The 17,526-nt window shown below is 40.3% G+C and overlaps 1 protein-coding gene across 5 annotated transcripts in view; it reads left to right on the top strand.

The window, feature by feature from the left end:
• The window catches only part of CDCA7 (cell division cycle associated 7), a 37,062-nt gene extending 24,543 nt beyond the window's left edge, over nucleotides 1-12,519 (top strand). For 2 of the 5 annotated variants that reach the window (XM_059876603.1, XM_005202353.5), the window contains exons 2-10: nucleotides 2,671-2,796; nucleotides 3,216-3,452; nucleotides 6,130-6,366; nucleotides 6,661-6,738; nucleotides 7,613-7,819; nucleotides 8,375-8,512; nucleotides 9,441-9,590; nucleotides 9,981-10,117; nucleotides 11,236-12,519. In XM_059876603.1, coding sequence (XP_059732586.1) covers nucleotides 2,731-2,796; nucleotides 3,216-3,452; nucleotides 6,130-6,366; nucleotides 6,661-6,738; nucleotides 7,613-7,819; nucleotides 8,375-8,512; nucleotides 9,441-9,590; nucleotides 9,981-10,117; nucleotides 11,236-11,266 — 1,281 coding nt within the window. In that variant the 5' untranslated portion in view covers nucleotides 2,671-2,730 and the 3' untranslated portion in view covers nucleotides 11,267-12,519. 5 annotated transcript variants of the gene reach the window in all.
• The last annotated feature ends 5,007 nt before the right edge of the window (nucleotides 12,520-17,526 follow it).

Genomic DNA, 17,526 nt, shown 5'->3' with positions numbered 1-17,526 from the left:
AGAGTTGATGGGTTGGGAGTTTAAAGGTCTTGAAAACCGCTCTCTTTAGAACTTGGGTTGCGCACACTTGAGGGGGCACTTACGGTCACAGGAGGTGATTAGTGCAATGGTGGTCTTATCGGTTTGCCGACCATTTGCTCGTTTCCCATTCCCTTCCCCACCCCCAGCCTTTCTTGCAGCAACAGGACGGAGCCCTGAATGGAACATGGAACGTTACTGTTTACGCTAACGGAAACCGGAACGGAGGGTCTGCCCCAGGAGAGGTTAGAGGGTGGGGGGTTGGGTGAAGAGGAAGAAAATGACAAGCTTAAAATAAATAGCAGGGGTAAGGGGCCCACGTGAGGGGCTGGGGTACTCCGGGAGTGGGTTGGAGAGGGCGTGTTGGGGGCGTAGTTTCAGAGATACCTCTTCCCGAATGGACCTTGGCATTGGCTTTCAGGATGAAGAAAACCACATGTAGCAGGACCTGGAATCTGACATCCCTGGGTTCAAATTTGAGCCATCATGGGACTTGAATAATCTGTTTCACCACTCTACGCCTCAGTTTCCACCTTTGTTGCAAGGAATTGCTTAGTGCCTGGCACAAAAAAAAAAAAAAAAAAATCTGTTGAATGGCATTTGTTATTACCTACCTGCCAGGAAAATCCATGACCATTTGTATTGCTTCTTTCTGTCTTATTCTCCAAGCATACATTTGCCTGTTAACTAACTTCGCATGCGCTGACTTGTTAACGCCCAGCAAGTATTTCCCTGAGAGCTTCCAATAGAATACTTCCCTTGAGGCGGTCTTGTGCCTCTGACTGCAGGCAGGTAGATTGATGATTGCTGGCGGGCGTGCCTGCTAAGTCGCTTCAGTCCTGTCCGTCTCTTTGCGACCCTATGGACTGTAGCCCACCAGGCTCCTCTGTCCATGGATTCTCCAGGCAAGAATACTGGAGTGGGTTGCCATGCCCTCCTCTAGGGGATCTTTTTGCCCCAGGGATTGAACCCCCACCCGCAGCTCCACCAGAAATGGTGATAATTCCTGCAGCAGTGTGAGGAGCACAGCTGTTTTAGGAGACTGCGGATTCCTTCCAGCCCTGTGATCTTGGGCAATCTTATTTCACATACCTGGTACCTTTAATTTGTTCATCTGGAAAATAGGGAGTTTCTGAGACCTCCGTTAATAGGTAGTACCTCTACCTATTATCACATTTTCATGATTTTTAAAAGGACAAGACTAAAACTTCCTAAGATGATTGAATGGAGTCTGTTGAGAAGCACTGACTGGGTGGTTGGGTTCCACCATCATGAAAATAATTTTATTTGAAGAGAAATGTGTAACGTTAGGTGTAGAAAGATCAGAAAGATATTCCCCCTACACCTCACGTCTTGGCATTATTTTGTGGGACCCGTAGCAGAACTTGCCTTCTTAAACTTTTCAGTGTATGGAGTCACTAATGTTATTCCATGGCCATATTTCAGATATTAAAAATATAGGAAGTAATACAACAGTAATGAATATTCATTGGAAAGACTGATAGTGAAGCTCCAGTACTTTGGCCACCTGGTGCAGAGCCAACTCACTGGAAAAGACTGATTGTGGGAAAGATTCCAGGCTAGAGGAGGAGAAGGGCGCGGTAGAGGATGAGACAGATTACATCACTGACTCAATGGACATGATGAGTTTGAGCAAAACTCTGGGAGGTAGTGAAGAACAGGGAAGCCTGGAGTGCTGCGTTTGATGGGGTTGCAAAGAGTTGGACACGACTTAGCGACTGCACAACATTTAGGAAATCTCTTATGAAATATGAAGAAATGGTAGAAACTACTATCTTTTTTACATGAAGTAGATGTCAGTTGCATATTCTGATGATTGGTGCCAGGCAATTCATTGTTTATGAAGGAAAGAAGCATTTTCATATCCATAGGTCATATGTGTCTAATAAAAGGGCTTATAAAAACTCAAGACTTGTGTAGCGGTGGAACTACAGAAAGAGCTGAGTGGCCAGCCTAATAGAGCCCTGAAGTGGAATTGGGCATTCCACCTGGGTTTGGAGGGCTGTTTGACCTTTAACTTGGTTCTTGTACATTTGTTCACTGGGTTGATATATTTGATTTGTAAAGACTTGTGCAGAAATCACTGTTCCCCTCCTGATTGGCACAAGGCCTGTTTGAAAGCCTGCCCTCTTGAAGTCGAGGTGCTGCCCAGTGTTCGAGGTTTGAGAAATTAGCATCACAGTACAGAGCCCAAAGCTTACTTAGAAAGACCTCATTAGCTTGATTTTGGCTGAGGGAAAGAAATCACTCTACCATTTTGTATTTTTGAAGTACAGTCTAATTTCTTTCTTTCTTTTTTTTAAGGGCAGATTTTAGCAGTTTAGCATTTAATGCCTTGGGAGCTCAGTATAATGTTAAGAGTTTGGGAGTTTTTAAGGTGGGTTAAAGGGTAATTCCACAGGTATTTGAATAAATTGATACCAATGTTCCCTCAAAGGGATCTCTTTTTAGGATTTTACCTGATTTTGGAAAATTTTGTAGCAATTGCAAAGCCTCCTTTTTCTTTGTAGGGTATAAGAAATGGACATACCTCCTCTGCGCTGTTTGAACCTACTCAACTCAAAAATGATACCTTTCTTTAGATTCTGCAGCAAGCATCCCATTTAATAGTATGGCCATTTCCGTTTGCAGCAAAAGGATTGCAGAGCAAAGAAGAACTTCAAGAAATTCAGATATGTGAAGTTGATTTCCATGGAAACCCCGTCATCCTCTGATGACAGTTGTGACAGCTTTGCTTCTGATAATTTTGCAAACACAGTAAGTGCTGCCTGAGAATAAACAGAATGGAGTCTGCAGTGCTCAAAATGCCCCAAATGCTTTGTGCGTGATTAAAACTGCTTGCTTTTTGCCTACATTTCTATACAGCTGTTACGAAAATACAGTATGCACTGTAATTTCATTTCACTTTTTGCTGTGGTTCTAGGTAGTAATTGTTGGAGGTAGATTAGCTACTTATTCTATCCTTTTGAAATGTCGCCTAACCTAACATGCCTGATGATTTGCCATAACAACTCAGAAATCATTTGTAAACCTCTGAACCATTTTTCTTTGTAACAAAAGCTATTCTCTTGTAGTGCACTTGTAAATGTGATTTGCTCTCTGCACGGTTTACGGAAAATTGGTTCTTCAAAAAGAAAAAAAAAATGCACAACCACATTTATTTATTTATTTTACAGAAACCTAAATTCAGGTCAGATATCAGTGAAGAACTGGCAAATGTTTTTTATGAGGACTCTGATAATGAATCTTTCTGCGGCTTTTCAGAAAGTGAGGTGCAAGATGTGTTAGACCATTGTGGATTTTTACAGAAACCAAGGCCAGATGTCACTAACGAACTGGCCAGTATTTTTCATGCCGACTCTGATGATGAATCGTTTTGCGGTTTCTCAGAGAGTGAGATACAGGATGGAATGGTGAGTTTGAGAATTTCACCAATATCAGGCAATAAGATACATTTAGAGGCATGACATACTTGCTTAAAAATCTTTTTTCCGTATGATTTTCATTTTAGTCATGCCAGAAGGTTTCGTTGATCTTTTAAGAAAAGTTTTAAGAGTATTTTCTTCATGTCTTAAAGCAGTTTTTTGCTAATGTAGTTCTAATAGTAAGGCTTGAGGATTTTTGTAGTCTCTGAAAATCTTAGAAACTTGTAAGAAACAATTGGCCAGCGTGCAGATTTCTGTGGCCACAGAAATCAAGCCCAATCAGAGGAAGCAGATATGTCCTCAAGATGAGCTCCAGTCACATTTAAGTGCCCAGCCCAGGGCCTGACATAGAGACTTCAGTAAAAGTTGATTCCCATAGTGGATCTATACCTGCATCTGGAAAGCCTGTGATAACTCGCATGCAGGAGCTTGAGTGCAGGTAATGACAATTAGGGCCCTGCTTGCTTCCGCTGTTGCTCTTTTGTTGGCTTTTCTTACGCCTGCTGTCTTACCTTTAACCTCTATTGTCCTGCTCAGGATGCTGCTGCCAGGGATGCGCCTCAGTCCCACTCTTATCTGAGCATGCTGTTTACTTCTGCACATGTTTTCCTCTTAGCAACACTTTCTTGATAAAGGAAATATGTTTCGGGTGCATGCTCTTCAGCTCATTGTGGTCTGACACGGGTCCACTGCCTGGGACCACAGTTGCACGGCGCTGACATAAGTGAGAACATTTGGCCAGGGAGTATTTTATCATGACCTAACTTCATGATAATGTAATATTTTCTCTTAAGAGGTGATGTTGATCTGAATCAGTGCGTATTGGAGTTATTGGCAGCACTGCTCTGTGAATCTGGGTATGACTCAAACATTGTCTACAGCCTGAATCATTTCTGGGCAGTGTTTCAGTTCTTTGTAGATGCTGTTTGTTGCGACTGAGAAAATGCCAATCGATTAAAAGGCTTAAGGATTTGTGAAAGTTTTTTTGTCATTTTATGTTCTCTCAGTCTGCACACTAAAAATAACATAAAGGTTATAAAAAGCAATGAGGTTGTTGAAATGTTAAAAAACGGGTCTTCCATTTCGGGATTTTATGGGTGGTATTTTTTACTTCTCTCTTTTTTGTTAGTTTGTTTTCAACAATCACCACAGTCAATTTCAGAATGTTTTCATCACCCCCAAAAGAAACCCTGTTCCCATCAGCAGTCACTTTGCATCCTTTCCCAGCACCCTCAGTTCCTGGCAACCACCAATCTATTTTCTCTCCTAGGTTTGCCTGTTCTAGGCATTTCATATAAATGGAACCAAACAATACGTGGTCTTTTGTGACTGGCTTCTTTCACTTAGCATGATGTTCTTGAGGTTCTTTCATGTGCCATTACTTTGTATCTTTTTATTGCTGAATAATACTCAGCTGTAAATATTCAGACCCTATCACCTTTTATGTATCCATTCATCAGTTGATGGATGTTTGAGTTATTGGCACCTTTTGGCTATTATGAATGATGCTGCTGTGAACGTTCATGTGCAATATTTGTGTGGATATGCACACCTGAGTACATACCTAAGAGTAGAATTGTTGAGTCATACAGTCTCTATGTTTAACCTTTTGAGGAACTGCCAGACTGTTCCAAAGTGGCTGCTCCGTTTTACACTTCTCCCAGTGTTTGCAGATTCTGGTTTTTCCACATCCTTGCCATACTTGTTTATTTGGCTCTGCTAGTAGGTGGGAAGTGATAACTCATGATTCTGATTTGCCCCGGTGGCCAACTTTAATACATTTTAAATGATGCAAACATTACTTTTGGAATCTGAAATTTAAAAAATTTTATGCTTACACAAAATGTATTAGAGAGTTGTTAATGTTTAGTTGCTAAGTTATGTCTGACTCTTGGGACCCCATGGCCTGTAGCCTGCCAGGCTCTTCTGTCCTTGAGATTTCAAAAGGGGTAGTCAGATTCATAGAGACAGGAAGTAGAATGATGCTTGCCAGGAGTTCTGGGGGAGATGAATGGGGAGTAATTGTTTAATGAATATAGAGTTTTAAAAAATTTCTGGAGATGGATGGTGGTGATAGTTGCAAAACACGGAGTGTATTTAATGTCACTCAACTGTACACTTAAGAATGGTTGAAGAGTAACAACATTGTAAATTAACTATACTCCAATAAAAATTAAAACAAATGGTTAAAGGGGTAAATTTTATGTATATTTTGCTACAGTTTTTAAAAAAGTAGAGCATTGAGACATCTTTAATATAGTTTAATACTACCATAAGTATGGATATCATGAGAGAACATATATTTGTCTCTAGGGAAATTCTTTTAAAATACATAGAGATTCTATTTTTTAAAGAAGTGGAAAAAGAAGCTGGGATTTTTCACAGTTTAAAAAATGACTCAGAACCACTGTCCTAGAGGCTGTGACTGTGGCGTAGTACAGTGTGTCCCAGGAAAGCTCCTAGTTAATTGGCCCTCAGGTTGTTGCGTTTATTAGTAATTCCTGATTTTGTTACTCAGAGCCATCAGTTAAACTTGACAATTAAAGTGTTCAATGCAAATGTATTTGCAAGTGTCTTTTGTTCCAAAGGCATTGTGTAGTCACACTCTTTCAGACTCTGTGACAGTCAGCAAGTCATTAACGTCTCACTTGTTCTCATTGACCAGAGGCTGCAGGCCAACCGGGAGGGCTGTCGGACCCGCAGTCAATGCACGCGGTCTGGACCTCTCCGCGTGGCCATGAAGTTTCCCCCTCGAAGCACCAGGGGAGCAGCCAACAAAAGGACAGTGCCTCCTGAACCCCCAGAGAATTCTGTGACCGATTCCAATTCTGACTCGGAAGATGAAAGTGGCATGAATTTCTTGGAGAAAAGGGCTTTAAATATAAAGCAAAACAAAGCAATGGTAGGTATCTGACTTTGAAGGTGTCAGAACTGATGACCCTTCCCAGCATTTCTCTAAGCCTCTTGTTGCTTATGTGTCCTAAGAACTATTTTCCACGTAGCTCTGAAAACGTCATCGCATATGATTTAACATGTATTTCTTTCCCTTTTCTAACTTTTCTTTCAGTCTTTGAAAGTTTTGGGAAATGTACAGGAGAAACAAACTCTGAGTTGTGCTGTTGTGATTTCTAGAATTTGCTTGTTTACAGCAGTTACTGTAAACCAATAATTTCTGTTTAATTTCCTCCTTTTCTAGCTTGCAAAACTCATGTCAGAATTAGAAAGCTTCCCTGGCTCCTTCCCTGGAAGGCGTTCCCTGCCGGGCCCCAGTTCAGTAAGTACAAATATTTGTTTGTGGAATGGTGTTTGGGGTAGTCTGAGGTGTTGTGATAGTTTAAAGTCTGATTTTGTTATTTTGTGTGATCTTGTAGACAGAGGTGATAGAGGAAGTCTTCTAAAAGATCTCTGGGATCTCTTCCTTGCACCCCAGGCCAGGTGTGGGCCCTCTACCCCATGCCAAGCACCTGCAGGGCTCAAATCACCCCCTTTTTTTTTTGGCCACACTGCGTATCATGTGAGATCCTAGTTCTCCCACGAGGGATTGAACCCACACTTCCTGCAGTGGAAACATGGAGTCTTAAGCACTGAATTGTCAGAGTAGTTCCTCAAATGCCTTTTGATTGGTTATTTCTCTCCCTCCCACCCAAATAAACTAAGCCCCTCAGAGATAGGGAAGAAAAATTGCAAGTTGTTTTTTCTGTAACTCCAGCCCTTGGAACATTTCTACCTGGCACGGTAATCTATCTTTTTAAAATCTGAGAATGAGAAAAAAAGAAAAAACAATTTCTTAACCAAGTCATGGCCTAATATATATGATTGTATTCTGAGGAGCTAAGCTTGTGCTACTTAAGAGATATTGTAGAAAAGGTTTTTTTTTTTTTTTTTTTAAGAAAACAAGATTTTTTTCTTACATCTTTATCAAGTCAAGAATAAATAGGTCATCCCTGAGTTTGAGAGAAACTGGGCTTGGTGTTACAGAAGCTGAATTTCAATGGCTGTATTATTTCTGGGCTCATTTCCCATGCATTACAGAAAGGACGAAGGAAAATGGCAAGTGGAGCATTCCTTTTACTTATGGGAAAACCTGCCTCAGAAGAAGCTGCCACTTGTCATTTTGGAGTAAGTGGGTCCATCCTCTGTGTTTTCAGCGTCCAAAGACCCCCAGGAGGCGCACATTTCCAGGTGTTGCCTGCAGGAGAAACCCTGAGCGGAGAGCTCGTCCACTCACAAGGTCTAGATCCCGGGTCCTTGGGTCACTCAGCGCCCTGCCCACAGAGGAGGAGGAGGAGGAGGAGGAAGAGGAAGACAAGTACATGTTGGTGAGGAAGAGGAAGTCCATGGTCGGCTACATGAATGTGAGTTCTCTGCTTCTGTGTCTGCTCCTCTGTTTGCCATCTTCTGTGGGTCCAGGGATCATGGACACAGGATGGGAGCACATACAATTTCAACACCAACGATCCATGTATATTTTTAACTTAAAAAATTAATTAATTTGACTGTGGCAGGCAAACTCTGAGGTGCAGCATGTGGGATCTAGTTCCCTGACCAGGGACTGAACCTGGGCCCCCTGCATTGGGAATGTGGAGTCTCAGCCACTGGACCACCAGGGAAGTCCCCAAGGATCTGTATTAAATGGCCTTCTCAAACCGTCCACAATGGTTAAGGTCACATCACCTTGTTTTGATGGCTGTTGGTAGCAGGCAAGAGAATTAAAAAGTTTTCTTGGGCTTTTCTTAATTATTTTTCAGTGATGTTGTTCTGTGATCCTTAGTAAATCCCCTTTCTCCATAAGTTCCAAGACTGATTTCCAGGTTGAGTTCTCTGTGAAGGAGTGACAGAGCGAGGATCTAAGAGGCAGAGCTGGGAAAGCGAGCCAGGAAGGACGCTGTTCCTTGATTCTCGTTATGCAGGAAGATGACATGCCCCGAAGTCGTCGCCCCGGACCCATGACCCTTCCCCATGTTGTTCGCCCGGTGGACGAAATCACGGAGGAAGAGTTGGAGAACATCTGCAACAACTCCCGAGAGAAGATCTATAACCGTTCATTGGTCAGAGCCTCTAAATAATGTCTGTAGATGTCCCCGTCTGTGAGAGACATTTTAGTGCATGGGATGTGTGCCTGGGTATTTTTCTCATGTAAGATAAGAGAATTTTGTAGCATCCTTGGGATTTAGCCTGGTTAGTTGCAGTAGTAGTAGTTGCTTAGGTAAATCTTCAGTAGCATTAAGTCTTTTCTCAATTTAGAAATTCATTTCATTCAACATAAGTAGCTGTTAATGTGTGCCTACATAGATAGGTGCTGAGAATATGCTGCTGCTGCTAAGTCGCTTCAGTCATGTCTGACTCTGTGCGACCCCCATAGACGGCAGCCCACCAGGCTCCTCCGTCCCTGGGATCCCCCAGGCAAGAATACTGGAGGTTGTCATTTCCTTCTCCAGTGCATGAAAGTGAAAAGTGAAAGTGAAGTTGTTCAGTCGTGTCGGACTCCTAGCGACCCCATGGACTGCAGCCTACCATGGGATTCACCAGGCAAGAGTACTGGAGTGGGGTGCCGTTGCCTTCTCTGCCGAGGATATGGTGGTGTGCTAAAGACAAACAAGATTTGGGCAAGCTTTCTTTTGCATATCTTTTCTTGAGATAGTTTTGATAGCATTAACTGTTGCATCTGCCAGTTGAATGGAATCACCATGCTCAATACTCTTCATGGCCTGGCGTATACATGTGTATATAGATGTGAGGTAGGATTCAAAGAGAAAAGATCAGACTACCCACAAAAAAGGACATTCTTTTTTTTTTATTTTAATATTTTTTGTAGTCAAATTTATCTTTCTTTTTTTTCTTGGTTGTGTGGCTTGTCCTCAGCAGTAAAAGCACAGAGTCCTAACCATCAGGCTGCCCGGGGATTCACAGAGAATGACATTCTTTTAAGATTTTCTCTACAAAGAGTAGTGTTTCTGTTTTTCTTCTTATTTGCAGGGGTCAACTTGTCATCAGTGCCGCCAGAAAACTATCGATACCAAGACAAACTGCAGAAACCCAGAGTGCTGGGGTGTTCGAGGCCAATTCTGTGGTCCCTGCCTTCGAAACCGTTATGGTGAAGAAGTCAAGGATGCTCTGCTTGACCCAGTAAGTGCCTTGAAGAGGTCGTCCTGTAGGCTCCAAGGTCAGCTGTGAGCTGATAGAGGCAGAAAGAGATTGAGCTCTTGGTGTTGAAAGGCAGATGAATTCATAGTGTAGGTACTGGATAATTGTGAGCGCTTGTGGAGTGCTCGGGACCTGGCCATTCAGGGGAAGTCTGTTCTGTAGTCCCCATACTAGTAATGGTTGTGTGACTTTTTCTGTGGGATTTCCCAAGGGAATGTGATCCATTAACCACATTATGGTTTTGTTTTTTTAATAGTAATAAAAAAGATCTGAATGCAATTGATGACACCCACCTTAGAGGTTAAACAGGAGTAGATAAGTAAGGGGTGGTAAGGTTTGACTTAATGGTGCCTTTTCACGCTTCTCCTTCAGAACTGGCACTGCCCACCGTGTCGCGGGATCTGCAACTGCAGCTTCTGTCGGCAGCGAGATGGGCGATGTGCGACTGGGGTGCTCGTGTACTTAGCCAAGTACCATGGCTTTGGGAACGTGCATGCTTACTTGAAAAGGTAGGGCTGGTTTTTCTCTCTTCTGCACCCCAATCTTAATTTTTTTTTCCTTACATTTTTTTTTTCAAGTTATCTGAGAAACTTATTTTAAGCACTTTTCGTATTTTTTTCCCTCAAACTTTGAACTCTATTTTGTATTGGGGTATAGCTGATTAACAATGTTGTGGTTGTGTTAGGTGAACAGTGAAGGGACTAAGCCGTACATATACGTGTGTCCATTCTCTCCCAAACACCCTGCCCCTGTTCATTTTTGTTACCTTCCTAAAGAGAAGGTGGCAGTCAGGATAGCAATCGCATGGAAAGCAGGAGAGGCACGTGGGGTGTCAGGGAGCAGTGCAAACCTTCCTCTGGGTGGTGGTGACCCTGTGGGCCCTCGTGTAAAATTTAAGCTGTGCACTTAAGATGCATGTTACAATTCAACAGAAACATTTTTAAAGGAGTGAATTAGGCTCTTAGAAGATTATTATTTGTAACTTTTTAAAAATAGAAGTATGGTTAATTTACAATGTTGTATTAGTTTCAGGTATCCAGCAAAGTGATTCAGTTACATGTTAATATATTCTTTTTTGTATTTTTTCCATTACAGTTTGTTACAAACCATTGACTATAGTTTCCTGTGCTATACAGTGGACCTTGTTGGTTATTTATTTTATATATAGTAGTTTGTAACTGCTAATCCCAAACTTCTGATTTATCCTCCCCCCAACTCCCTTCCCCTCTAGTAACCATGTTTGTTTTCTAGATCTGTGAGTCTGTTTCTTTTTTGTAAATAAGTTTTTATTTGTGTCATATTTTTGATTCCACATATAAGTGATATCATATACTCGTCTTTGTCTAATTTAGTATGGTAATCTCTAGGTCTGTCCAACTGGTCCATCCAAATCGCATTATTTCATTCATTCTTTCTTATGACTGAGTAGTATTTCACTGTATATATGCACCACATCTGCTTTATCCATTCATCTGTCAATGGACACTTAGGTTGTTTCTATGTCTTGGCTATTGTAAATAGTGCTTCTATGAGCATTGGGGTGCGTGTGTCTTTTGGAATTAGAGTTTTCATAAGAGAATTCTTAGGCCAAAAACCATATCCTGACGTGTTCCCTCTTCTCTTTCAGTCTAAAACAGGAGTTTGAAATGCAAGGATAATAATTGGAAGATCCACTACCTGCCTTCCACTTCGCAAATCTTCCTTGTTAAAGTCTTCAGTTTTGTCATGTGATTGAAACCCGGGTTAAGAATTCTGAGGCTCAGTCTGTCTTAGAGGCAAATCAAGTTGTTCCCATTAAATGTGCACGTGTGTCTGGGCATCACAGAAGTGTAGTGCCAGCTGTACTCTGCCCTCCTGCAGTTTCTCCTTTGCTTTTCTGCCCACCCCTTGCCCCATGCCGTCCTCTTATTTCCAGTGATTCTCCTCCATCATTTAGTTTGGGAATCTTTTTTGAACGAAGTTTTATGAAAGCATGTTGGATTTAATTGGCGTTGAAAATAGCCCTGGAATCCACGCATAAAACCAAGCACTTAGAAACACAGTAGTAGTATTAACTACCTCTATCCAGTTTCAGAGACTATCCCTGTAACTTGCTCACATGTAAACACTGGGTCTGATATAGTGTTTGTCAACCTTTTTAGCAGAATCATGGCACAAAAGTTGTAAGACCGTGTAGAAAAATTAGGTGATTGTTGGCAAGTAGAGCATATGACTGTGGAGGCTTCTGAGGATAATATTTCATGTATTTTGCTTGTATTTCCTCTGCCATGTGCATCTGGCCCACACAGTCACAATATGAAGGTTCGAGGACAGTACTAAGCTTGAAATCATTGTAGAAAAGCCATCCTAGGAAATTGAGATGGGGAGGCTTCAGGAGTAGGCCAATCTTTGAATTCATGGAATAAAACCTCAGGATAATTGAGTTTGCCAAGTTTATGTCAGTTCATAACATCAGGTGTTTCAAATAAATTCTTGGTTATTTTGCATGGAAAATTGATACATCAACTCAGCTACAATCCTTTGCAGTTTTTGCTTTCTTGAAATTATAAGCCAGGCATAGAGGATTCATGTTCAGGTTTGAAGCACTTTTATAACTGAGAAGTGCCTTTTTTGGAGAAGGGTGACTGTCACCAGTTTGTGAACTTACCATCTCTGCCAGTTTAGTTTCTGGGCAGAGTCGTGTGTTGTCTCTCCCTGGCCCTGTTTCGGCATGAATCAAACCTTTCGTAGAGGTAGACTCAGAGTGTGTGTGTGTGCATTTTGCTTTGCATCTGCAGCCTGTAGCTCTGCCGGTTCGGTTCAGTGTTTGGTGCATAATTGGACCTTGAATCAATACATGTAAATAGAGCTTTTGATCTGTTACGCTTTTATACAAAGTTTTTTTATTTTAATAATAAAACATTTTGTTTTAGCTTGTCTACTTTTTTAAAATCTTTGATACTCAATCTTACTGCACCGAGTCCTAATGTTTCTTTCCTATTTAAACAAAAGACCATTTCTGCCTTTTCAAGACCCACCTCCCCCCTTTTGGCTTAAGTTTCTGATGACAAAGGGCTAGCTCTTTTGAACAGGACCTGATTTGGTGATGTGATTAATAGCTGTGAATCAGATATGATTAATAGCTGTGAATCAGAATCAGCTAAGATAGCTACATCGACGGATAGAAAGTAGGGACCCGTGAAGTTTTACAATGATGTTTTCTTTCCCTTGGCCCTTTGCCAACACAAGAACCAACAGCAATTTCACAATACCTGGATATTTATTTTAGACTCCCTGTACCTTGAGGCCTGTTCTAGGACTGAGAGAATCAAAAGACAGAAAAAGTATGGTTCAAAAGTTCTCATATCCCATTCTTTTATTTTTTAATTTAAAAATTAAAAAAAATTTGGGGGGCCATGCCGAGCAGCATATGGGATCTTAGTTCCCCGACCAGAGGGCAAACCCAGGTCCCCTGCATTGGAAGTGTGAAAGAAGTCTTAACCACTGGACTGCCAGGGAAGTCATAGTACCTCATTCTTCACATTAGGGTTGGCATAGTACAGCCTCTTAGTTACAAAGACAAAGAAAGGTAGGAAATTGAGAATTTTGGAGAGTGTGGGGCTAGTCTGTAGACCTATATTGTAGCACACAGTTCTGGGTGAACTTGGGTGTGTCGCTCAAGGGTGAGGAGAGAAGAGGCAAGCTACTTTGTTAGATGCCAAAATGGGGAGGCGGCCTGAAGGATTGCAGATGGGCATAGCTAGCCACATAGGAAACTTTTTAAAACATAATTCTGTGCCTTGAAAGTTTGTTGGAAGTGCTTATTATCAGATGAAAGTACCTGCTGGTAACCCAGGATTGCAGCAGTGCTCAATCCAACATTATAAATATTTGACAAAGAAGGGATACTAGAGTTAGTTCAGCACCTCCTAAGTACCAGACACAGTGCTCAGTACAGGATGTATGTTAGGCATTTTGGAGATGAGACTCAGCAAGGTTAAGTAACTTAAGAAAACTGAAGAGCCATGCCTGCTCTTGTAGCCTGAGAAGATTGTAGATAATCGAGCCAAACACTGTTCTGAGGGCTTCTGATAGACTGGGTTACATATGTGATAGATAAGGCTACATATGTTGATCTTAACAGGTAATACCAGCCACCCATAGTTACACGTTTATTTCATTTTCTCTGGTAAGAATGAAGTCCTTGGGAGCAAGAACACTGATCCAAATACTCATGTAGTCTGGGTTCAGCAAGTGGTTACTAAGGGAGTTCCCTCGTGGTTAAGATTCTGGGTTTTTACTGCCATGGCCTAGGTACAATTCCTGGTCGGGGAACTGAGATCCCACAAGCCACACAGCCAAGAAAAAAGAAAAGCTTACTGAATATTTATCAAATGAGTTGAGGTTCCTGGATGGGAAAGTTCCTGAGATTTGAGCAGAAAGAACTAAAGTCATGGTAGAGGAGAAATAATGGATAGGTCCTAACATTTGTTAATCCCAGCATTAACCCCTATGAGGTGTAACCTTTCTTTGTGATACAATGCTTAGCTTTTTATGAAGCTGTAATGGTCAATTCATTAAAAATCATGTATTTCTAATAATGTGTTTTTCTGTGGGAAAATACAATTTAGTTCATTGTACTAACTTGAAAGAATACTGCTATTCAACTAAATAAAGAATTTGTATTGAGCTGTTAATGAGCTACAAAAAGATAATTTTACATATAGTAGCTCTAAATGGTATCCGTTTGGGGAAATTTTGGGGTGGCAAAAATTGAGTTCATGGACATTAAAAGCTTACTGTAAGAGAGAAGATACTGGCTTCAGCAGTGGTCCATCCTGTTTCATCTTACTCCCTCCAGTCCATTGAATTATTGTGAAGAAAAACCCAGGCATATGACATGCATACATACTTCAGTATTTCTAAAAGCATTTCTAAAAGACTTGTAGAACCATAATAAAATATTACACCTAAATAAAGTTAGAGTTCCTTAATATCAAATATCCAATCATTTTTCAAATTTTCACTATCCTGTGCCTCACCTTCCATTTATACAATTGACTGATTTGAATTCAGGACTCCTAATGCTTATTTAAAGTCTCTTAATTATTAGGTTTCCCCTCCCTTTATTCCCCTTGCTGTTTATTTGTTGATAAAAGTCATTTTTTCCTGAAGAATTTCCACATTTTACTAACTGCAACCCCATAGTGTCATTTAGCGTGTTCCTCTGTCTTCTCTGTTATGTCTAGAAGCTTGATCAGGATCGGATGCAGCAACAGTACTTTATTTTGTGAACTGACATCAGAAGACATACTGTCCTGTTGTCTCCCTTTTTGTACTGTTAATAGCCACTGACAAACATTTTCTGTAAATTCTCTCTTCATTAATCAACTGGGAATTTCCCCTCAACTATTTATTTATACTAGGTACAGTTTTTACATAACAGATGTATTAAGAACTTGATTTTTTTTTAACCAGTTTTCAGAACCAAAATTAGCTCTCAGGTATCTTCTAATGGTGCCTAACAAGGGTTTTCTTGTTTACGTGTTTAAGTATCATTTGAACTCTTGGAGTTTTCAGATATTTGAGTGTTTCAATTCATAGCAGTTGTTATTCTCATTGATGCCCAATTTGGGCCATTGAGAGAGCTGTCACGTAGGCCCCTGCATCCTTCTGATGTGACCCCAGGGGTCTTTATAATTCCCTTTGTTTTCTAGTAAGACAGAATGTTCCAGGCTCACCCTGTACACTTTCTACCTCAAACCTACAGTCAGCCATTCCTCCATTGTATTTTGTTTTCATAACACATTTCTTTTGTATCTATCTATATTACATATACACACAACTTATGTAAATGAGCTCATATATAAACAAATTATAGCAATTAAATATATTAGTGTCACTATACATAAACATGGTTTCAGAACAATAGTACCAATATTACTACTTAGATATTATTACTGAAAACAGTTAAAGATTTTTCTCTTTTCATCCTTATTGTAAGTTCTTTGGTACTGTTTTTAAAGTCATTTTAAACTCTATATGGTTATTAAGTTTACTTGTGTTATTTTGCTTTTGTTTTTAAAGACAGCTTTTTAAAAAATTAGGATTTAATTTTGTCTTCTAATGATGTAAAACAGTTAAATATTTCCAAAGTCAAGCTTATAAAATAAGATGTTTTTAGTGAAGTCTAGATTTTATTTCTGTCCTTCCACCCTGATCCTTCTCTCCCTCTCTAAATTAACATCTTACACTTTTTTATGACTTACACTCAGATTTTTAGAACTATAAACAAATATGTATACATATCTACTCTTTTTGCCTTCTCAGATAAACTATAGTATCCAACTCACTATATACTTTTTAAAAATCTTTTTTACTTAATATGTCTGGGAGAGAGTCATAGAATTCTGAAATATGCTCACATACATGAACATGGAACTTAAGCCATGAAGTTTCAGAGAAAAAGATGTTGCAGAAAGTGGTTTCCTCTACTACTCCAACACTGAAGGACATACTGTTCTGTGAGCTTGTGCTAAAATACTCAAATTCTCTCTTCTCACATTGAGCTTGGTAGGCAAGTCATATCAGCAGGAACCAATATTTCTTTTTTTTTTTTTCAATATTTCATTTTTACTTTTATTTGATTATACATTCTTTAATAGACTAGTCCTCAAGTATGTCTTCTAAAATGAATAGCTGTAAATGTTTTTCAGGGGTTTCCCTGGTGGCTTAGACGGTAAAGAATCTGCCTGCCAATGTAGGAGGTGTGGGTTCAGTCCCTGGGTGGAAAAGATACCCTGGAGAAGGACATGGCAACTGACTCCAGTACTCTTGTCTGGGAAATCCCATGGACAGAGGAGCAAGGTGATTGCAAAAGAGTCAGACCCAACTTAGCACCTAAGCAACAAAAACTGTCACTTGTTGAAGACTACCCAGTATGGCTTTTTAAAAAGTAATAATTACCACAGGAGCTTGCCTAAATTTTAAGACATGACCATTTTGAGTAACCTAGTGCTTTAGGAGGAAAAATATGTAAATAAAATTCCTTTATGCAAATGATTCTTCCAATTCTCATTGCCAGTCAGATTTTTGTAAATCATGATAAAAAGATGCTACTGAACTAAATGACTAAGTAAAATTATGGAGATAGATTCTGCTTATCTTCTTTTTCAGTGTTGGGGAGGGGGAGAAAAGGATGATCAGGGCAGGCACCAAGAACTCTATTAATTGATTTCAGCAAAGTGACATGTGGGATTTCCAAAGTATTGGAGAGAGCTGACAGGCCCTGGTAAGAGAGAGGTTTGATTTCAACTTAGTTTGCTTTACCAGAAAACTAGGTTTTAGAAACAACCTAATATCAAGCTTGCCTAGTGTTTAGCATTTTTGTTTTTTCAGTTTTTATGACTTTTATGAAATCCTTACAAAACAGAATACAAAATTCTGGCATTGACAGTTGGTATAAAGGAAAATTTCTGAGCTGTATCAGTTTGCCTAATACAGTGGAGTTAAAAGGCTTGAATGTTTTCTTCCCACTTCAAAAAAATTTTGAGGTTTTTTTTTACATCTTTTTTACACATCTTAACACTGAAACTATGCTGTGACCCCTTTCCCTAGTGCAAGAACAGCCTGGAAGCAAGGCTGCTCATTCATAGTAATGGTTCTTACCATTCCTTCCTGGCTGCACCCTCTGACATGGGGGAGGAAGTACTGTCCCACCTTTGGAAAAAAAGAAAAACAACTCATAACAGCTTTCCCGAGTAAAATGGCCATGGTGCCTTGTAGCGAGTGAGAGTCCATTTGTTTCTTTTTTACAAAAAGGCAGAATCTCCAGTTTTAAAATGTGGAATCACTAATGGGAGAGAAATGGTGGTGGGGGTGGGTGGCCTCCCTATGCCCGGAGTCTTTGGAAAGGCCAGTCCGTGGATGGGCAGGTGGG

Source organism: Bos taurus, chromosome 2 (genome assembly GCF_002263795.3).
Source record: "Bos taurus isolate L1 Dominette 01449 registration number 42190680 breed Hereford chromosome 2, ARS-UCD2.0, whole genome shotgun sequence".
Lineage (NCBI taxonomy): Eukaryota > Metazoa > Chordata > Mammalia > Artiodactyla > Bovidae > Bos > Bos taurus.
This window is presented reverse-complemented; position numbering and strand designations above follow the sequence as displayed.